This window comes from Cervus elaphus, chromosome 14 (genome assembly GCF_910594005.1).
Source record: "Cervus elaphus chromosome 14, mCerEla1.1, whole genome shotgun sequence".
Taxonomy (NCBI): Eukaryota; Metazoa; Chordata; class Mammalia; order Artiodactyla; family Cervidae; genus Cervus; species Cervus elaphus.
Window position 1 is genome coordinate 81,255,774 of NC_057828.1, and position 23,149 is coordinate 81,278,922.

Sequence of the window (23,149 nt, forward strand, 5' to 3'; positions counted from 1 at the left end):
CTGCCTACAATGCAGGAGACCTGGGTTCATTAAGCTGGTTATTTGTAGTACTTTCATCTTTTACCCTTTATACTAGAGTCAGGTGGTTAACACCATAATATCACAGTATTAGAGTATTCTGAATCAATAATATACTTACCTGTAGCAATATATTGTATATTTTTACATTAGTAATATGCATCTTTTCATTTCAGCTTGAAGAATTTCCAGTGTTTCTTGGAAGGCAGGTCTAGCGGTGAAGTCCTTCAGCTTTGTCTGTCTTGGAAAGTCTTCATCTAGCCCTTCACTTACGAAGGATAGCTTTGCTAGGTAAAGTATTCTTGGTTGGCAGTTTTTTCTTTCAGCACCTAGAATGTATTGCTCCACTGTCTCTTGGCCTGCAAAGTTTCTGCTGAGAAATCTGTTGTTGGCCTTACAGGAGCTTCCTTGTATGAAAAAAGGTTTTTGCCTCTTGATGCTTTGAAAATTCTGTCTTTGATTTTAGATAGTTTTATTACACTGTGTCTTGAAGAATATCACCTCGGGCTGAAATTCTGGGGTGAAGTATATTAGCTTTAAAACTAGGAGGTGCAAATCCCCCCTCAGATTTGGGAAGTTCTCATGCATTATTTCTTTAAAAAGGTTTCTTCCCTTTCTTCTGGGACTCCCAATTATGTATCTACTATTTCTCGTAAAGGTACCACTGGGTTCACATTTCTTCTTTGTTTTCATTCTTTATTCTCTGTCATCCTCTGACTGGATAATTTCAAAGGCCCCATCTTCTATTTCACAGTCTTCTTCTACCTGATCCATTCTGCTACTGATGTTCTCTATGGCATTTTTCATGTCATTTTCTATATTTTTCAGCTCCAGAACTCATCTGTTATTTTTTTATGATTTCTCTCTCTTGGTTGAATTTCTCATTTTGTCTGTGAGTTGTTTTTCTGATTTCAAGAACTTGAGTTTTTATGCTTTCCTGTAGTTAACTGAACTCCCTAAAATGACTATTTTGAATTCTTTATCAGATAAATCACAGATCTCCATGTCTTTGGGGTTGGTTATTGAAAAACTACTGTGTTCTTTTCTGATGTCATGTTTTCTTGGTTCTTCAGGTTCCTTTACATCTTGCATTGCTGTCTTCACATCAGAAGTAGCAGTCAGCTCCTTCAGGCTTTAGTGACCAGCCTCTTCCAAGTGTTCAGTCTTGAATTTTTCGCCCCAGTGCCGTGCTGGAGAGTCTCCACTGGACTGTGGACTTCAACAAAGGCTCCCTCATCTGTGGGTAACTGTCTCAGTCAATGTTCTCCAAGCATTCCTGGACCACTCCTCGATCCAGAGCTGGGACAGTCTGTGCTCCTTACACAGGTGGGTAAGATTCCCCCTGGCTCCTTGGTGTATGGTGATGATGACAGAATCAAGCCAAATGGCACCAGAGCCAGGACTGTGGCTGGCAAGTCAGTGGCCAGGATGTGAGCCTGTCTTCTCACAACAGCGCTCCTTGTCCTCAGGCGGCTCCGCACTTGGACAGATGCCAAACTGTGGGCGCAGGAGGGTAAGAGCAAGGGCACCTTGCTCAGACTCCCCTGACAGCCCGCACCCTAGTGCTCTCCACAGACACACAGCAGTGCCCAGCGTCTCAATCTGCTTCAGAAGGTCAGGCGGCAGTGCAGGCGGGCGGAAGGTGAACTCTGGGTTTTCAGGGTTTCAAGCAATTCTTAGGACTCAACTGAGGCTCTTAGGTTTGAACTTGAAAACACCCCTGCAAAACACCAATGCCTCTCTGGTCTGGGGAGGAGCACAAATAAAGGACTACCTGAGCCACGGGCTGTGAGAAAGGTGCAAAATTGGGGAAAACACACACAGTTTGCAGGCCATATTATCCCAAATTTGGTTTCTAGCACAGATGCCATCAGTCAAGCAGGCAGGCTGGGCTCTCAGCCCGCTTCTGTGCTCTGCCCCACCACTGTGCAGCCCCCGGCAAGTCAGGCCTCTCTCAGAGCCCAGGCCTGGCCCCTCTGTGGGGTAGGGAGCTGTCCAGATGGTCCCAGAACTGGACTGAATTGAAAAGGAAAGGAGGATAAACAGGACACAGCTGGGACTCACAGAAGCCCTGTCCTGCCAACATTTATCTTGCAGGAGATCTTCGTCAGAAATTTCCGAGCAACACAGTGACCTGAGCAACTGCTGTTTGGGACTTCTACCCTGAGCAGCTTTCTCTTAAGACAGGTCTGCTTGCTCCAAGATGGTGTACTCACCCCCAGATGGCTCTCACTGCGGAGATTCGAACTGACGGGGGTTGTGTCTCATGAAGACCACTAACTGTTGCCTGAAGAAACTGCTGGATCAATTCAGGGGACATAGCAACAGTGAAACGACTGGCAGCCCAGAGGGCCCGGCCCAGGAGGAAAGGCGACACTGGGAAGGAGAGACAGCAGTCAGGGGCAGGACACGACACGCTCCAGCTACTCGCCCCTCCTCCCCAGCCCCGCCCCTCGGCGTGCTGCAGGAACTGGGCAGTACCTCACACACACAGCCAATGAACAGGAAAAGCAAGGCCGTGAAAGACAGAAGCAAACGTGTGACCTGCGGCACAGAGCCTAAAGCGGCCTCCCAGATTCCCAAGGTGCATTCTGAACATTCCTAGACTGAAGAGACACCCAGCCCTGACCCCACCCCAGCTCTCGCCATCCCTCATGCACTGCTAACCAGCTCTCTGGAAGCTTCTCCACGCCAGCTTTTCCCTACCCTTAGACCACTACTGGAGTATTACAAATTACATCTCTGCCATTCTCTTATTTAAAATGCCAATAAATTCCACAGCTTACCAAATAAAGCCCCTTGGATCGGTGCCTCTGGCATCACCTCCAATCCCCTCTGTGCCTCCAAACTCAGGCACGCAGCCCACCCTAGGAGGCTGTCATATTATCTTGCCATTTCTGTGCTTGGTTTTTAAGCCAACACACTCACCTCTCCTTGCATTATCTAACCGATCTCTTGGGCTGAAGGAATCCTAACTGTCTCTGTGCCACTTTAATCCCACGTCATCAGCTTTCTAACATGAACTATATATATATATATGTATATGTATTTAAATATATATATATATAGATAGATATTCCAGCCACTGGGATAAGGGTTACTGTGCCCTGCCTATTATTAAGATGCTTGAGGATAGAGACTATACTTATTCAGCTGTTACAGGGCTTAACTTTGTTACCTGTACAATAAACATTAGTTGATGGGACCTATTCAACAGAACCTAGCAAACCGTGCCAGATAATTACATAAGAAATCACATAATGCAGAGTAACAGTTCTCAAAATACAGTCCAAGAAGTCCTGGAAGTTACAAAAGTAAAACCATTTTCTTTTTCAAACCATTTCATTTTCAAAACTAAGATGATGTTGTCTGTTTCGGTCTCACTCCCTGTCGAGTACACAATGGTTTCCCAAAGGTTACATGACGTGTCACCATGGCTCTGACAGCTAGTGGGACGTATGCTTGCAATTCTCATGTTCTGAAAGCTTCTTAATTTCTAGTATGTTAAATACTGTTACATGTGACAAAAAAAATCTCCTTGGGGTCACTGATAATTTTTAAAGGTGTAAACGGGTCCCGAGACCAAAAAGTTTGAGAATGGCTTGTACAGAAAAGCTTTGCTGGGGCAAATTCTGGAAAGAATATGCTGGTGGGTGTTAGAAATTCCAGCACTGTCATCAGCATATAATCACACTGCGTGCATCAGGGGCCAGGCGCTGTGGGATGGAAGGGTGTGTGAGACGGGGCTTCCACTTGCACATGTTGTACAGTCCAGCAGAAAAGAGAAAAACATTCACCAAAAACAACACATTGCACATGTGGTAACTGCAGAACAAAAAGGAGTATCCTCAGTGGGTCTGAGATCACTGATGCTCAACTGCTTAGTTCTGTGACCTGTGACTCAGAATGAGAGATGACCTAATGACCTCATTAGAGACAAAGAAGAAGATTCTCCAATGGCCTAAGCTACCCAAAGGGCTAACTTAGGAAAAGGACACAAGACGGTGGACTGGCATGGCAGGAACAATGCAAGGGTCCCGCGACTTAAGGCTCAGAGAGGAAGCAGAGACAGAGCTGGGGTCTGGCTCTCAGGATGAGAACAAGGCACTGCCGGCGTCACACAGATGCCGCTGTCCCGAAGCCACAGCCCTGTGCCATGAGGAATGGGCTCCATGCAGTTGAGGCGATTATTTTTAAGGCTAGTAGTGAACACAGACGTAAGAACAGAACACTTCAATTATCTAGTTAGAACAGTCTGAGAAAGGATAGGTAGTTTGAGAAAACTGACGGGAGGCAAGCAGAGAGGATGAGCCTGACACACGCGGCCCGAGGGCACAGGGGCTCTGCATTTACAACCTGCAGAGCAGCCTCCCTCGAGTCCTCTTCAGACACCAGACACCACCCCGGGCAGTGGGCGTGAGCCCGGGGGCAGATGCGGGAGAACGGCAAGGCAAGGAAGAACGAGCCATGAGGCTGCCCCAGACTCAGAGCTGCTGACACCTGAGTCAAGGTCCCTGGGCAGTGCAGAGTCAAAGGAGCCCCAGCTCCAGGCTGCAAGAAGAATCCCACCCCAAGGTTCACATAAGTGAACAACAGAGCTGAGACCCCCAGAATCCTGCTGTGCTGAGACACACCTGAGAGGTTGAGGTCTGCAAGGACGACACCGGTCAGGAAGCCGTGCATGTCGAAGGGGATCCTGCCACTCTTCACGCTGTCGGTGATGATGGACTTCACCGAGCCGAGCGCCAGCATGCAGGCCTCATGGACCTTCCACCTGCCAAAGGGACCCCCACGGCCGAGTCACACAAACCCACCGCCGAAGACACAAACCCTTGAGGCAAAGGCACTTCAGCAAGCCTGACCCTGAAGGGCATTGAGCTGCTCTTCCAATCTAAGCCTGTATCTAAAGACAGTATGATTTAACAGTAACAGGTTTTTCTAACTAAAAACAAAGCAAAAGTCCTTCCTTTCCAGGCTTTTTAAAAAGGGATAAAATAAAAGCATTGAACCAACTATTTTAAGGAAATACTGCTTTAGAACAGGTGATTCAAATCAAGGACGCCTGCCCTCACCCGATGCCCAGAGGGTGCCCCCACGAGGGCGCCCGCTGCCCCCGCTCACCAGTGCTCGGCACCGCTGCTCTTGGTCTGCTCAGCCTCCTGTAAGTGCCGGGCGGCCGCGGCGGCCAGGGCGGCTGCGCTCTCATTCTGGAAATCAGAGGCCACAGCCTAGGGCGAAAGGAGAGGTGCCAACAAATTTCTGTGCAAACTAAAGCCATAAACTGCACTGCCGTGCACGCGGCTAATGTGATCAGATACATTCATAATGCAATCCTGAGCTGTACGAAGTTCTCTAAGTTAAAGCAGCACCCGTCTCTCTGCAGAGACTGAGCTCTCTAAAGCTTACAGAATGAATGGCTTCCCACAGCTACATTCTGCAGAGCATCAGGGGTCAATGAGAGACCCAGCTGTGGACGGCGATGGACCAGGTATTTGTCCTCTGGGAGGTCAACTTGGAAAAGCAAGGCTAATCTACTAAGCGACATGGCATGGCCTTCCTGAGGTGCCTTAGAAACACCAAAGGACGAGAACTGCCCACCAACAGTGAAATGGGAATAAGTGTCGCACCAGACAGGCAGCAGCTTTCCCACAGACCTCAGGCTAGAGACAGCTGTGTGCTCCGGTCAGAGTCAGAGGAAATGGGCAGCCACCTGGACGTTCACCTCACAGCAATCGAAGCTTTTCAAATCTGCCCGTCTCTAGTCTGTGCTACACACAGACTCCTGCTGAAGACTGAACTAAACTGAAGAGTTTCTGATTCAAACACCCTGGGAGAGGTCCCATTACAATAACATGCCCTGCATAATTCTTACATCAATATTGGCATGTAAATCAGAACCAGACCAAGGACTTTGGAATTCCTCAGTCTCAGACTTCACTTGAGATGCTGTGTGTTAGTCGCTCAGTCATCTCCCAGTCGTCGTGACCCCATGGACTGTGGCCCACCAGGCTCCTCTGTCCATCGAATTCTCCAGGCAAGAAGACTGGAGTGGTTGCCATTCCCTTCTCAGGGGATTTTCCTGACCAAGGGATTGAACCCAGGCCTCCCGCAGGGTTGCAGGCAGATTCTTTACCATCTAAGCTACTCTGTTACCTGCCCCAGTCTAAGGTAAAGCTGCCCAAGACCAGTACTGAGCTAAGGCTCGAGGGAGGTCTAGAACGAAGAGGAGAAGTTGATGCCGCCAGCACCCCGGTGAGCGGGGCGGCGAGGCAGCCCTCTCACCAGCAGCAGGTCCTGGGCTGCGATCCTGACGGTGTAGGAGAAGGTATCGTCATCCTCATCTTCCACAAACTGCTGGGGGTTGGCGGTCCACACTTTGATCTGAAAGGACGATGCAGTCAGCTCTCTGTGAGGTCCCTCTTCCGGTCCACACACGAGGGAAGATTCCAGCCTTCTGTCTTTATCTTGAACAGAATGCTACGCTTTCTGATGCAGAGAAGCAAACCCTTTATCAAGCCACGCAGCTAAGGCTGCTGCAGAAGGGGGCTGACTGCTGGCCCCTCCTACTGTCAGTCGGCTGTGACCCCAACAGGTCAATTTGCTGAGTCTAGCAGGTCCGATGGGAATCTAATGTGAAAATCACGTCAATTCCTGGGACACAGTACAGGCATTAACGTATTTTTAATGCTGTCTTCTGGTCTGATGACTCTGACCAGGCTAATGAACTGAACGCTGTGTCTCACTATAGAGAAAGGCCAGGCTCTTCTTGCTATCACTCCCTTGGTTGGGGGTCCTACAGGTATCAAAGTGGGAGTATTCTACAAGTCCAACTACCTACCACAGAAGCTGATAAACCCCAGCACCCGGGGACTTGGTAAAATGATGTGAATGAAATCACAGCTTTCCTAGAACTTCCGGTCATGTTGCTCTTCAGGTGTCAGCTTTTAGAAATAAACAGATCACCTGACCTAGACCCCACACTCAAGCTGCACTTGCTCATGCACGCTGCTGACTCCCACACACAGTTACCTGCTCCTCAGTGATCTGCATGTAGAGGATGATGTAGTAAATCAACTCAGGCAAGGCCTTCTTGACGGTGCTTTTGAATTTGCTGTTTTCCAGGAGAGCGTGGACAAACTCAAAAATGCTAAACACGAGGTTTTCAAAGCCCAGGACTTCACCTACAGGAAGTATGTGAGAGACACTCTTAGTGACAAGAAGGCAGAAGGAAGCACAGATACTGGGGAGGAGATACATCACCTCTGCGAGTCAGGGGCCAGTCAGTTAAAGCACTCGCTAATTATGATTCTCCAGGGAATGGAACAGGGCCCAAGGAGTCAAAGAAGGGAACTTGAGGATATTAAACACTCTTTGGTTTTTCCAGTAGAAGAACCAGGGAATTCCCTGGTGGTCCAGTGGTTAGGACTTGGGGCTCTCACTGATGAGGGCCTGGGTTCAACTCCTGGTTGGGGAATTAAGATCCTGAAAGTCACGCAGTGCAGCCAAAAGAAAGAAAAAAGAATCTGAAACACTGAATATATTTTCCACTGAGAAATTCCATGATTTCATGAGACTTATGCAAATGCTGATGAGGAACAGACTACAGATTTTCAATTTTCGTTTCCCCACATCTAATCCACTGACAGGAAACTCAATGAGAACATTCTCGAGAGAGCAAAGCCTCTAATTTCCTGCCTTTGTCCTGGCTCTTCCTGGCTCCCTTCTCCACGAGGTATACCATTAAGACCAAACATGCTACATACCATCGGAATCCACAGGGTCCTCTACTTCCTCTGTGTAATTGACTTCTGTCCTCACATAAGTATGATGAAGAGTAAAGAAATAGAATTTGCAGTCTGCTTTACACACATTCTACAAGGGAACATGACATACTCCAACACTAAGAGTAGATACTTTAAAATAGCGGAACCACGTGAATGTTAGACCCAAGGCTCTAGATTCCCAACTACGGGGGTGGCAGGTCCCTCCCCTCTCCCAGAAAGGATATAAAGCTGCACTTTCAGTGAGGGTGTTCCACACAATGGGCAGAATTTGCTGCATGGAGGACACCATGTGCTTTGGGAAGTTTTTCACCAGGGCTGTCACTGCCTGAGAAGTTATAGGAAAAAACCCGACAGTTACAAGTGATATGGGAGAAAGATTACTGATGTCAGACCACCCTGCAGGCTCCCAGCACCTCCCCAACAGAAAGCGCGTACCTTCAGGACCTCCATCTTGAGCCCACTGTCGGATGTGGGGCCCTCTGGGACCTGCAGGGCCTGGACAAAGGCCTCTGTGAACCGCTGCACCACGGGCAAGATCAGGACTCTGGCTGCGCCCTGAAGGCAGAAACTAGGATCAGTCCTGGACTCAGCCCGAATCCATGGTGTCCAGGCACGTGGCACCTCCAGACCCTCCAGGCTCAGGCCCTGGTCAGAAGGCTGTGGCCACAAGGTCACTGGGGGTGTCCCCGGGGTCTGCCGTGTCCTGATCCAACACTGGCGGCTGCTCACCAGAAGCTTCTTCAAACCACTCCTGATCCCAGGGATCAGTATTTCTTAGCTAGGCTGGTCCCACACAGGAGGCAATGAAAGAGCAATAAAGCCCTGGGTACCAGCCAGTGTGAAATGGATGCAGGACAAGGTGCTAGGAAAAGTAAGACTCAAAGGAAAGGAAACCAAGCTACACATGGATGAGGAATCCAGCCAGGATGCTCACTGCATCAAAAGCACGGCTGGTGTGTGCCCAACACATCCCACAAGACATCAGGGCAGACCAGCTGCCCCGACAGAGGTGCGCTCACCTTCTCCAGCTCCTCCATGTTGCAGATCATGTGGGCGCAGGTGGTGAAGATCTCCACGGCTCGGGAGCGGGTTCGGATCCCGTACACCTGGGGGCGAGGTGCAGCGAGCACGTGTGTGTGACCCACCTGTGACCACTCAGCCTTGACACAGGACTGGATCCCCGAGACAGGAGATGTCTACCACTCCTGTCCAGGGGACAGATTTATTTAATCCACAGAATAAAAGGCACCACAATGTGAGAACTTACTAGAATCAGCCTTGTATAAAGGCCTCTGTGGGCTAATCTGACTGAAAACGTGAAGCTGGGTGCACCTCGCAATCCCGACACAGTCAGTGTAGTGCTTTCCAAACACAGCCCCTGGCTAGGGAAGGGGAGGAGCAGCAAGGCTGAAACATCCTCCAGCGGGCAGTCATCAACCCAGCACACACAGCAACGCCCGCAGGGTGCAGTGCGGGAGACTGCCCAACATGCGGCTGAGGAGGCAGGCGAGTGGGCGGCCCCACAGGGGCCTGGGCAGCCCCGTGGCAGCAGCTTGGAGCTCCAGCAGCCCCTCCACTCTCCCCCAAGAGGCCTGGCCTCCCAGTCGCAAGGGAAGGGGCCAAGGCTCACTCAACGCAGCCCTCGGTCAGCTCCTGCCTTCAGGTCTGGGATCAGCAGCAGACACAACAGGCTGCTGAGAGCCCAGGTCGCTCTCGGCAATGCGAGACCCTACCTCGGCCATGGTGAAGATCTTGTACATCTCTGGGAGGATGACAGGCGCAACCAGCGGCATCTGTGTGTCAGTGACTTCTCGAGTGAATTCTACAGAAAAGAAAGCAAGCAGTAAAAATAACACTCCTTCATAAAGACATTCATGTGACAACTGCTGGACTGCTTTAGGGAGCACGCAGGGAAAGACACTGGCCAGGAGCCCTACCCTGGGGTAGGGAAGTGGTGTGAATTACTTGCTAGAAGGGAAAGAGAACACTGCAGCGGTAGAGGAGCACACACGAGACTGTGGAGAACCCTGCGGTCACCAGGGAGAACCTGGAATCAATCCAGGGTGTGCCCCGTGAGGTGCTGTGCCTCGGTTCCGCCTTCAGTGCCGGCCCCCCTGAAGCCACCGTGACGCACGTGGCTTCCGCTCCAGCCTGCACATGGGGACGGTGTCGACTGACCAAGGTCAGGCTGCTGCTCAGAGGAAGAGCAAGGGGTCGCTACCCCGTCAGTCTGGCCGTGGAATGAGACTTTCCCTTCACATCCAAAACCTCACGAGGCACCGAGACAGCAAGCTGAGCTCAGAAATGCGTCAACAAACACGGACCACAGGCCCCAAGCCCGCGTTCGCTCACTTGTCTGCTGCTTAACCAACTGCATTTTGTACTCTGATGCTCATTCTTCAGTTTACCACCCTTCACATAGTTAAGTCCAAAATAAGTTTAAGTCACTCATCAAGTCAGACAAAGTGCAGGACGCCAGCAGCTGCGTCTCCAAAGAGCTTTGAGATGGAAGAGGGCGCCGAGGCCTGTGTGTCAGCGGCCTCAGCGTGACAGCTGGGTTTGCGCTGCCTCCCACCATCAGCCTTGGTTCTCGCGGATGAATGGTGAGTTTAACGGGAAGCCTTGCTAAACCAGGCAGACAGAACAGGGCCTTAAACAGCCCCAACGAGCCCCTTCTCCTCCTTGTCTCCTGCCCACACACGGCACCTTGTGCCCTGCGTGCACGCCTGAGCGGCCCCCGGAGCGTGATCCAGCCTCATGGAGCAGCTCCCTGGTGTGAGGTGGCCACTCTCCACCCACGTCCGCCGCCTCCAGTACAGAAGCACGCCCTGCCAGCTCCTTCCCTGCAGCCGAGTGCAAAGTCATCTCCCCTAGTCACACACAAACTCCCCTAGTCACACACAGCGAGGGCTCTGCAGCAAGACAACTCTGGGGACATGGACAACTACCTTTTCCTCCAGGTTTTACAAGAAGAAGCTGAACTTTGTATTGGCAGACAGGGAAGGAATAGGCTTCCTTTCCTTAGCAGAAAATAGATCTGTTAGTTGATATTTTGGCATCATGAGGTTGTGAGTGAAGAATCCTAGAAATCTCACTCCACAGAAGGGTATGAGAGGTCACCTGAGAAGCAGAGCCACGAGCAGGGACGCGCGAGTCTGGGCAGAGAGCGTGTGATTTTCTCAGCAGGGGGGCTGCACGTGCCACGAGCACATATCACAGGTGATCAATACAAGTACATCCAGCTGGGTGGGCGACAAGGCGGGGGGCATGGGAGGAGGGGGTGTGAGACCAAACGAGAGGAGGGACTGCTTTTGGACGCAGAACTGGTATAACCATCAATATTAGACCGCTGTTGTTGTTCAGTCGCTCATTCGTGTCCGACTCTGCAACCCCATGGCCTGTACCATTCCAGGCTTCCCTGTCCTTCACCGTCTCCCAGAGCGTGCTCAAACTCAGTACTAGATGGACTCGTAAAATTGGGCCCCGATGCCAAGTTTAATAAATCAAGACCCATAGAAATGCCATTCCTAACTAGGTGAGAATACATGTCAGGTGAGCTGGCAGATGGTGGAGGAGAAAAGGTATGAAACCTTGTATCAAGAGAAGGAACCATGCTTTCTGACACATCAACCACCAGCGGCTAAGGTCCACACAAGGATTCCCTGAATGCAAAGCAGAGCAGGCGAGAGGAAGCACGGCAGGATCTGCAGAGACTGGGAGACTCCGCCGTGGGGCGGTACTTAAGAGCAGGTCTTTGAGGGACTGACAGACCACCCATGCTTAGAAGAGCTCCTCACCAAACCTCCTTGGACTAAAAGTTCAAGTATTTTTCTCAACTGCTCAGAACAGAAAGAAAAGACACCAAAGATTACATATTTTCTAAAGCTGGCCAAATAAAGGTCCTGATTATATCGTGTGACTGTTATCTTTTTTCCATAAAAACTTGACTATTCTTATCTTTGCACTGAACTACGTAGAGAACACTGTATAATGACGACGATGATCACATCAGCTGCCACCTCCCGCAAACCCGTCATACTGGCACCAGACACCTGACCAGACGAGCTCACCGAGGCCACCAGGAGCTCCCGCCAGGTGGACAGCACCATCACCCGGGCTTCACACACCAGGAAACTCAGGTTCAAGAGACGAGCAGGTCGGGTCAAGGTAGAGCCAGACTGCGGACTGCAGTGTGCAGGCCGGACCGCCACGTGCGACCCTCTCCCGAGGGGGAGGGTCCCTGACGTGGGAGGGCAGCGTGGAGGTGAGAGCGGGACGAGTGGGGTGCGCGTGGGGTCCAAGGCCCGAGGCCAGGGCATGGCGCCCATACCTGTCAGCACCCGCATGGCACCATGGACGGCGTTCACGTCTCCGCTCACCAGCATCTCCATGAGCAGGTTGAAGAGCTGCGGCCAGGCCTCGGGCCAGTCCCAGTGCGCGATGGCCGACACCGCGTAGGCCACGCTGGAGCGCACCTTGCTTATGGACTCCCTCAGGCCGTTGGGCAACAGCTCCCGGATGACGATCTTTGCCTGGAGAGGAGAGAAGCCACCTGCGTCAGACCAGGGTGTGAGAGAGCGGCAGGTTGCTACCCAGTTCAGGTGCTGGAAAAGCAATGTGGGCAGGTCACCGCGTACCTGTGCAGACTCCACGAATACTTCACCCAGAGTTCACCCCCGGTCTCCAAACTCACGCTGTCCATTACAGGAGCCACCAGGTACAGGTGGTCATTTAAAGTAATGAAAACTAAATGAAATTCAAAACTGAGCTTGTCAGCTGCCTGAGCCCCATCTGAAGCGCTCGGCACCATGAGCGGAGAGCAGCTGTCCAGACGGCACACAGAACACTCCCACTGCGGCAAGTTCCAAAGGACCTCAGACCTCGAGGCGTCATGGGGCCCCAGGACGGCGGCACAGCGGCCGGACCAGGGACGAACGCTACCCCGTGCAACCCGCAAACAATTCTCTGAAGCTGGAATTTTAGATATTTAGGAAACTGAACCTCAGAAGTTAGAATACTTCTAGAACATTTCATAGCTAGTAAAAGGCAGGCTGGAATGTGAACCAGGTCCGCCTGGCACTCAAGCCCTCTCATCTGCAGCACGTCGCCCGGAACGGCAGCCGCCAATCACTCCACCCCCTCCTGCCTGGCCTCGTGACAGCCCCTTCTGGTCGGAGAGTGCTGACACCTCAGGCTCCCACGATGGCCCCTCCAGCCTCCACAGCGAGACAGATCAAGTGCCTTTCCTCACCCTTTCTGTGGTCTCAGGAGGCCTGAACTTCTCCGACTGGGCACACCAGTGAGTCTCCACGTACTGTTTCAGGACAACTGAGGCCAGCTGTGGAGGAAACGAGCCAGGTGGGAAAGCAGGAAAGCCTTTCTTCATACCCCGCACACGGGGCCGACACACCATCTGAAGCCTGTCCACATCTGGTGCAAAACTCTAAGTTATTTATAAATTGGCCTTACCCTTTTGCTTTCCCATAAGAAAGTTTTACCACCCAGTAAAGAGAAGTTACTTCTAAACTGGGCCAGTCAGTCTTGACTTACCTGACGGATCGCCAGTGCCCCCTGGGGATCGACGGTCAACTCTGCCAGGTGGACACCGAATTCTGGAAGAGAAAATGCCACTGTGAGTCTAAGAGCACCCAGGAAAGCCATAGTGGTTTACTGAGCTCTAACCCTGATGCCAACAAGAAAGATCTCAGAGAAGAGTCTGATTCGGTGCCTCCCGGAGTGCTGGTGACTGCTCAGACTAACTCCTCTAAGAAAGAGGAGCAGGGAGCCCGCAGCATGGGGGTGGCTCACCACGAACAGTCCCAGCACCTCTCACGCCCCCGTCACTGCACATCGTCCTGCCCTTCAAGGTGGCAATACATGCAGCGTCTAATCGAAAACTGGTGCTACCTAACCCCAAAGAAAACTTAAAAGCTGAGACTTTAGGAGTTGCCTAGATCTACACCATCAGGTAAGAGATGATCAAGTCTAAGAAAACATGGTCGTAACAGGTTTAGTCCTAAAAACACAACTGTTACAAGCCAACAGTTTCTAATAAGCAATGTAAGTGGTAATTTCAAAATGCATAATGGGAGCTTCCTTGGTGGTACTGTGGGTAAGAACCCTCCTCTCCACACAGGGGACATGGTCTGGATCCCTGGTCTAGAAGACCCCACGTGCCACGGGGCAGAGAAGCCCGGGCTGCCCAACAAGAGACGCCACTGCAATGAGAAGCCCAAGCACTACAACCAGGAAAGGCCACGCGGCCACGGACACCCAGCACACACACACACACACACATGAGCATACAGGGATGCTGTGTGCACCACAACCAGGAAGGCCGCGCGGCCACAGAGACCCAGGACACACACACACAGACCCAGCACACACACACACACACACAGACCCAGCACACACACACACACAGACCCAGCACACACACACACACACACACACAAGCATATGGGGAGGCTGCCCTCTCACTCCCAAATCAAAATTTAGATCCTTCAATGCGATCCCTGTCAAAATTCCAATGACTGTCCTGTAGAGATAGAAAAACCCATCCTAAATTTCATATGGAATCTCAAGGGATCCCAAATAGCCAAAACAATCTTGAAAAAGAAGACCTGAACTGGAGGATTTACACGTCCCAACTTCAAAACTTAACTACAAATCTACGGCAATCAACACAGCATGGTAGCGGCACAGAGACAGTCATACAGATCAACAGGACAGATCGCTCGGTGCGGAAAGTGCAGTCTGATAAACAGTGGGCGCTAAGACAACTGGATACCCATGTGCGGAAGGATTAATCTGACCCTCACCTCATACCACACACAAAAATTAACTCAAAATGGGTCAAGAACAGGGGGCATGTGGGATCTTAGTTCCCCAACCAGGGATTGATCTCAGGCCCCCTGTATTGGGAGTGCAGAGTATTAACCAATGGACCACCAGAGAAGTCTCCTGGTCTGAGAATGTCTTAATTCTTCAGCTTTAAAGGTTAACTTAGTGGATACAGAATTCTAGGTAGGTAATATATTTTCTATGATCATATTAACTATTTCACTCCACTCCTCTCCTGCTTGTATGGCTTCTGAAGAGCAGTCCAATGTAACTGTTAATTCTTGTTCCCCCACAAATAAGGTACTGTTTTCCTCTGACTCCTTCTTTTTTTTCTTTCTCTGACTCCTTTTAAGATCGTCTCTCTCTCTTGGTTTTCTGCAGTTTGAATATGCTAGGCACAGCTGTACTTTAGTCTTGCTGGTCCTAACTTGTGTCGAACTAAAATTTTAAGGTAGTCAAATTTATCAATCTTTTGCTGCCTTTGGATTTTGAGCTGTGGTTAGAAAGCCTTTCTTTATGCCAAAGATAAAGAAAAATTCACCCATACTTCCTTCTACATTTTTTACGGTTTCTTTTTAAACATTTAGGTTCTGAATCCCTTTGCCACGTATTTTTTGTATGGGATGAGAATGGATCTAACCCCAAGCGGCTCCCCACGCAGCTGTCCCAGCACCTTCACTGAAGGTCTGTCCTTACTGCAACGTTTTGAGATGCCGCCTTTATCAACACTAAACTTCCACAGCTACTCGTGTCTACTTCTAGACTTTCTGCTTTATTCCGCAGTTCTGTCTGTCTGTGTGCCAGTGCCGTGCTGTTTGTTTCAATAATAGGGGCTTTAGGTAAGGTTTCAGTGTCTGCTAGAACTAACTCCTCTTCCGTTTGTTGCTTTTGGTGTTTTGGGAGCTACTCCTTCCAAGCTTACTTTTCGGTGACCTTCAGAATCAACCCGTCTCACTCGTCTAGAATGCAGCGCCGTCCTATCCAAGGACAGCTCACCGTCCCATTTGTCCATGCCTGCTTTTAAACCTTTTGGGAATGTTTAAAGTTGCCCCAATAGGTTTCTGCATAGTTCCTGTTCATTTCACTCCTAAGCATTTAATCTTTTTGTTGCTACCGTAAAGGACTTAAAAACAAAACAAAACAAAACCACTGCTATATCCTCTAGCCTTTTATTGTTTGTGTATATGAAGGCTACTGATTCTGTATTTTAACTTTTCTTGTATCTTTAATTTATGCTACCTTACTGGATTCTCATTCTTATTACACCCTTATTCTAAGCTACAATCACTGACACAACCCTATGGCCTGAAGTTTCACTCAGGAAAGGAGAGTTTTGCAAGACTAAAAAGCCGCCACATTCTTTCTACAGCAGTTAGTAAGTTATTAAATCACAAACAGTTCAAAGCTGCAGAACTACCTCCAAAGATTTTGAAGTCCATTCTAATTCTTAGGGTTAATCTGGCTAGTTCAGTCTCTGTTAAGTTTTATAAAACCCATTTTTAATAGAATAAACAATAGGTCCCTACAACCCAAAGATATGGGAGTCAACTTTCCCAATGGACTAACATAGAAGAGTCAGACTGCTTGGATACTGACCAAAGGTCGAGCTGAGTGAGAGAAAAGCCTTCTGAAGTGCATGTGTGAAACCCACGGAAGGGGGAGAGGGGAAAGGACGCCTCTCAGGGCCCCCACACACCCTCTGACCTCAGATCCTCGGTATGACAACGGGTGCTAACGTGACGGCTCCAAGTTGGCTAAGAAGCTCAGAATTCTCTCCCCTGAACCCTGTCAGCTGATCCTGGTGAGCCTATGTGAAGTCCTTCAGAAAATCTATAACACACTCATAAATTACCTAGGACACACATTGTTTTCTTTTAAGGCATCATTTCGACAATTTTTGCATGGACCACTCTGATACGGATATTACTGTTCCTGCCAAAAGTACAAGATCTGGATCATCACTATAGGGACAAACGGGATCAAGATAAACAAAATCTTTAACCACAAGGTGTGAAAAAGAAAGATACTGAGGTATAATGTGGGACATTTTTGAGAAGGACTTGAAACTTGAGTGGAGACTATAAAGCTTAAGCCAATCTGAATAATTACCTCCCAATGCAAGCACAGATAGTGGTGGAGTGCCCACACCGAGGCTCCCAGAAGCGTGAAGGAACCAGGCCTTCCCCACCAGCCCGCCCTGCGCCCATCAGAAGAGTCGTTACTGCAGAAGACCAGGCAGACTCTCCACAGGGGTCCTTTCTCATCAACCCGAGAACCTCCACATCCACTCTTTTTAAAGAAGAGCTTTGTGTGAACACTCGTTTTCCATCCAAGGCCACGAGGAGGTGGCAGTCTGGTGAGGGTCACAGTAACCGGGAGCTCTTCAGTCAAACATAATCTTTAAATTCATCTTGTTCTGGAACCTATCAAAGATCACACCCCAATTTCCACCAATCACCTTGCTTCACACATCACTGAGACTGCAATAAAAGATGGTGAGAGGAAGAGACTATGAGAAGATTAAGATCCATGTGGAGGCCCAAAAACCTACGTCAGCCGGGGGATTTGTACTACAACCCGGTTCTACGGCGGATTTTGTCTAAAAGCTTATTTCTGCCACAGAGGAAAGAAGAGGCTTGAAAGTTCAAAAATATGACTCTCTGCTCAAAAGCTTTAATGGAAATCAAGATCTTCAAAGAGTATCACCTAAGGACAAATCTTTAAAACAGAATGGATAAACAGAATAGATTTTCTTCACTACAGGCTCCCAGAGTTTCAAAGACAGTGACATGAACAACTTTGGTTTGGAAACCCCCAAAATTCAAAGACAAAGAGCTCATATGCACTAGGTTAAAGGGGGATATAAGAGGGAAGATAGCAATTTTATTTAACCTAATTTATTCCAGACTCTACACCCATCATATATATAGGCTATCTGTCACAATAGAGGAGTTTCATACCATAAGATTTAATTTTATTTCCAGTTAATTTTAATTTACTTAAAAAATCGTAAGTGTGACAAGATAGGACAGTGGTGCTCTGCAGATGGTGACCTCTGTGCTCTATAAAAGGAACACACAGGATGAAATGCCAGGAAGAAACCCTCAAGCTCTCTGACTTTAAATCTTATCAATACCACTGCCTTATCCACTGGTGACTTCTGTGAAGTAGGAAAAAATCCTATTTACAGATATTCACTTAACAGAGGTCATACAGTAGTTTTTGATGCAATATAACTAAGTAAATCCATAAAGAAATAAGTATTTTTATTTTAGTGTGTGTTGGGGGATTTTCCGTTTTGCTGAAATTAACATAACTTCTCTAGAAAGCATGAGAACACCTGAGTAACTCACTCTGGGATGATTAAGGCAGAGAAAATACAAGAGACACAGACAGGCATCGCTCGCTTACTTTGTCTTGCTTGAAAACGACAAATACAGATTAAAGTAAGATTCAATCTATGAAGTTAAGCCTAAGAGGGACATTCTCAAGTGGGCTATATGAAGTCAGCTTTCTCAAGCCATTTTCCTTAAGAACCTTCATTTCTCTGGTTCCCTCTCCCAACTAACCCTGTGAACCTGGGTTAGCATCAACTCCCAGTGGGGCAGGGTTAACCTTTGACCCGACCCCACATGGCGCCCTCGAACCTCCTCTGGAAGAAGCCTCTCAGCTCTCTCCAAACCACCCTCTGGCCTTTCAGCCTCTGCTGCCCTCCGTGGTTTTCCGTGCTCCCCTTTCTTTCACTTCACCCCACTAGGCAAAAACAGGATCCTTCTACAACTTGACTTAGAAGGGAAGCTCCAAGGACAGCATGGAGGAGAAAGGATAAGCTGAGAAATACAAGCTACTGGTCTCAAGGGCGGACTGGAGACTTGAGGCTGGACGGTCAGGAAAGCTCCTGCACCAAGAACTGGGGACCAGCCTGTCTGGGAAGGACGGAGTCTCTGGGGAAGCCCCCTTTCTTACAGGACTTTCACAAAACCACAGCTGAAAGGAAAAAGAAAACTCCACCACTGGCCTTTTTCCGAGCGCGGCCGCCTTCCGCTGGGCTCAGTGCCCACCACGCGCCCAGGAGTGCGTCTGGGTCCTGGAGGGGCTCCCTTCGCAGCTGACAGTGCTTACGCTACACTGCAAGAGAGCCAGAAAAGCGCCTGTGAGAACCAGGAAGCAGACCTCGGCCCACAGGCTTGTCTCTCGAGGCACCAGAGACGGAGTAACACAGACATGTGGGCGGCATGAGATGCCAGGAAAAGCGAGAGAGAATCCCCCTCCCCAGCTCAACACAGCGGTGGTGGGAAGAAAGGAAAAAATGTATTTTCTGTGACCTATCTGCTGGGAGCAAGACATAAAAAACTAAGTCAAGGTCAAATGTCTTCATTTCTAACAAACAAAAAAAAAATCACTAAAAGAAAAAAATGACCTAGGCTCTCACGTCATATAAGCAAGTATACTGTCTGCCCTGCAGTGCAGGGGACATGCGTCTGACCCCTCGTCAGGGAACTAAGATCCACGTGCCACGGAGCAACTAAGCACGCATGCCACAGCAAAAGATCCCAAACGACAAAACGCAGAACTTGAGGGTGTGACTGAGACCCGACACAGCAAAATAAGTCAGGACCAAAACAAAGTCTGTACTATGCTGGCCTGGGGAATCAAAGCTTATGAATGAAAGCAACACACTGCCCCACTCAGGTGATGCTTCTCTCAGAGGAGAGCAGACAGAGAAGAAAAGAAGGAAACAACTATGTTCTGAGATATAAAAATAGGTCAAGCATAAATACACCAAAATAAAGAGCTGACACTCTTAAAAGCCACGATCTTGTTGTAAGTTATACACACACACACACACACACACACACACACAGTTCAAAAAGCTGAGTAGAGAACATTAGACTTTGATGTAAGAGACCCTCAACAGTTCACAAACTTTCCTTCTTTTATTTTTTTTCAAACTTTCCTTCTTTTAAATGATCAGGTTTATAAGATGTGTGATATGATCCCACCTATTAAATAAAATGGAATTAGAAGAACACTTGAACAGATCAAAAAGACTAATTCTTACTTTATGGAGGCAGAACTAAATTCCTACAAACACTGTTGATAAAACACAAAATCGCAACCTTCCTAAGGAAACAAAGGGTACCAATCATCTGCTGGAATTTTACTGTGCAGCCCAGGACCCTCCAAATTCTGAAGTGATAAGCGTCTCAGTGCAGGCTGGCAGTGCTGTCTGAAGAAGGTGGCACCATGCCCTCTGTCCATCAGCCCTGTTTACAGGCCTGCACGAGTCAGGAAGGCTTGCTGGGTTCCCTCAGGTTCCCAGTGACTGGGGAAAACAGCAAGCCCAGGGACTCAAGAAAAATCACTCCAGCACACCAGGCTGATGGGAACAGCCCGTCTCCATCCCTTCAAAGCTAACCCACTACACGAGTCAGGTGGACCTCTCACACACATACACTCCTTTGGCTTAAGAGAACAGACCCCCATACTGGAAAATATAGGAACTGGGGGGAGATGAGTTATTTCCTGGAAAATACCTGCTTGCTGGCTGAATGACCCAGATGTACCTTGGGCTCCAGCACCTCAATTTTCCACGGTAACTGCTTCTTAAAATCTCCTCTACACCAGACTCTGGCCAGAGCATGACAACCTCTCTCGTCTGTCTACTTAACAGGGACTTTACAACTGACCTGTGTCTTCCCCCCCAAATTAAATGAGATTCTTCCACTTAATCTCCAAGATTTGGGGTCATCACTTGGCAGCCAAGGAAGGTAACAGACCTGCTTGTCAAAGAGAACAGACGAGTTAATCTCAAGGATCATCTGGGACCAGTCTCCCACGCGAGGCAACAATAAATGGCTCATAAAGACAGTGTGGCTATTCGAGGGGTCTAGAAACAACCATGACTGGTTGTCATCCAACCTTGGGCCTCATGGAACCAAAAAAGGATCAAAAGACCATAAATAATAATAGCAACTCCCAGATTTCCCATTAATGCCCAAGTTTTAAGGAAGTGTATTTTCTAGGACCAGAAAGCAAGGTTTCTCCTACTAGTATAAAATTAAAACAGGAAGCAACTCCAAAAGAGTGGAAAAGATTCATTCATTTGCAAGAACAGCTGCTCGCCTTGGCCTGCAGGGTGTTCTAACACTGGGAGCAAGGCCCTGCCCGCTTCAACAGGGCAGACAGCTGGCTAAGGCCTGGCTGGGAAGCCACGTGCTCTGTTTTCCTTAAAGAAGAACGCAACCACGGAAAGGAAACATGTGAAAATGAGAACATGAGACAGAAGGTACTCTGCACCCAATGTGCCAAACGCCACAAGGAGAGGAAAAGAGAGAAGCAAGGCACTGTATCTGAGGGAGGGATCACCACCCTCCATCTCAGAAACAGGTTACTGAAAGGGGTTGCTCTCTATAGTTTTCACTTAACAGGAATTAGAATATTTAAAAATCTAAATAACCTCCAAAGGGTCCAAAATACTGCATTCAACTCCACAGACTCGATAAAGCCCTGCACATTACATCCCGAACCTGCGTCTGTGCCTTCCTACTGGGTCCCCAGCAGCAGGCAGCTGCAGGAAGTCTCTTCATACCTCCAAGCATGTTCCCAGTAAGTTATGCGGGGTGTGTGTGTCAATCTATTCCCATCAGTGGCAGAGACCAAACACAAAAATTCTGCCCTTCTGTTTAATTTTTCATTTTGAGATCCAAAAAGATGAAGTAAGAGAGCAAAACTGCAAGAAGATCTCAAGATGATGGCTGACTCTGCCTAGATGGGACCGTGGTGCTGGCCATGGCGGAAGGGCCCACAGCCCAGCTGCTGCTGGACAGCTCTAACAGGAACCAAGGCTCGCCTTCCCTAGGGGCACCGGGCACCCTGGTACCACCCAGGGAAGGCACCATATCTTCAACATCACTCAAGTAGTAACCTGAATGTGACAAAGTTCCTCTGCTTCTTTCTCTTTCATACCCAAGGGAGGAGTAAAGGCATTTCACCTAGGAGGCAGACAACTCCCGCAGGTCAGTCTGCACAGGGCTCTCAAAGAGCTTTCTCCTGCTCAGTGGCTTCTCCTCTTACAGGGTCTGACATTTCACAAAATAATGACAGTTAAAACTGGACCTTCAAAATGGTCCTCAACCCGCAAAATTCCAGATCTCAACGTATTACCAGTAGTGATAACTTAGTTTTTCAAAAGCTTTCTCACGCTGTGGGAGAATATAACATCAAATTTATGGGAGCTTTATGTTACTTAACAAAAAAACAACCCCTCAGTCCATAGGCCAACTCCCACGGCCAATCTGAGAGGTGCTGGGGCCGTCCCGCTGAGCTCGGGGAGTCCGCAGGTTTGGAGTTTTGCCTACGAAGCCCCGACAGGCCAGCCGTGTTCCCGACAGAAAGCCCGAGCGGATTCCCCTCGTCGGGTTTCAGGATCCAATGCTCGTCGGAGCGTGGCTGCCCCGGGCCTGAAGAAAGGCCCGCTCGGCAAGAGCTGGCTGACAACATCAAACCAAAGGCTTGTCTCGTCCTCCATCACTCTCGAGCTCCCATTAGGAGGAGGGGGGACAAAGACGCAAAGACAAAGGACGGCCGGCCCCTCATAACAGTGCCGGCCGATCGGAAGACGGGCGGGGCGGGGAGGAGCCCGCACAGTGACCGACTCCCGGGGACGCGTGCGGAGGCCGCGCCCGGGAGCGCGCCCCCACACCCCAGCCCCCAGTCTCGAGCCCCGGGCTGCCCGGAGCCCTCCGCGTCGCCGCCCAGTCCGGCCCTCCAGGCCAGGCCTCCCCGAGCCCAGTCTCCGGCCAGGGCTCGGGCAGCGGCCACCGCGGCCCAGACCCGCCGCCCTCGCGGTGGCCCGCCTCACTCACCCTCCGTCACCTCCAGCACCTTAATCTGCTCCTCAGCGGCCGCCCGCACCTCCTGCACCGGGGACAGAATCCCGGTGAGCGTGTCCACCAGCGCCTCCTTCAGCCCCTGGGCTACCGGCCCCGGCAGTCCCGACGCCGCGCCAGCCGCTGCCGCCGCCGCCATCTTGCTCCGCGCCGCGCGCCCGCCCCGCGGCCCGACCCGCCGCCGCCGCCGCCGCCGGACGGCTCCCGCGCGCGGCCAATCCGCAAAGCCGCGCCTGCGCACTGGCCGGCGGGAGCGCGGGGGCGGGGCCGCGGCCGGAGCCTCCGGAGACAGCGCCGCCTGCCGCGGGAACGAGAACTGCATCGTCTCCACAGGAACCCGACCCGGGTGGCGGAAGAGGGGCTGCCAACGGCCAGTGCGCCGCGTCCGCTGGAGCGCAGCCCTGACTTCCACAGGCACGGATTCCTCAGGTGTAAGACACCACGTCAGAAGAGGGCAGGATGAGGATCTGTGGACAAGGCTTTAGGGAGAGGATCTGGATTAGCGCCTACTTCAAACCAACCTCTTTTGCCCCCAAACAAGCGAGTTTTCCTTTCAGTCCCAGGAATCCAAAGGTCGGGGGAAAGCGTCTGGAGTCCATTGGTTTTTCAGGT

General features: G+C 50.0%; 1 protein-coding gene across 1 annotated transcript in view; it reads right to left on the reverse strand.

Annotated features, from left to right (window-relative positions):
* IPO9 (importin 9) overlaps nt 1-22,753 on the reverse strand; it is a 37,570-nt gene extending 14,817 nt beyond the window's left edge. Inside the window, exons 1-14 of the mRNA XM_043923153.1 lie at nt 22,514-22,753; nt 13,353-13,414; nt 13,054-13,140; nt 12,133-12,334; nt 9,536-9,624; nt 8,822-8,908; nt 8,238-8,357; nt 8,027-8,127; nt 7,782-7,840; nt 7,048-7,199; nt 6,301-6,399; nt 5,140-5,246; nt 4,653-4,792; nt 2,235-2,394 (exon numbers count right to left, since the gene is read on the reverse strand). Coding sequence (XP_043779088.1) covers nt 2,235-2,394; nt 4,653-4,792; nt 5,140-5,246; nt 6,301-6,399; nt 7,048-7,199; nt 7,782-7,840; nt 8,027-8,127; nt 8,238-8,357; nt 8,822-8,908; nt 9,536-9,624; nt 12,133-12,334; nt 13,054-13,140; nt 13,353-13,414; nt 22,514-22,676 — 1,628 coding nt within the window. The 5' untranslated portion in view covers nt 22,677-22,753. The remainder of the gene's footprint in view (nt 1-2,234; nt 2,395-4,652; nt 4,793-5,139; nt 5,247-6,300; nt 6,400-7,047; nt 7,200-7,781; nt 7,841-8,026; nt 8,128-8,237; nt 8,358-8,821; nt 8,909-9,535; nt 9,625-12,132; nt 12,335-13,053; nt 13,141-13,352; nt 13,415-22,513) is intronic.
* Nucleotides 22,754-23,149: the final 396 nt, after the last annotated feature.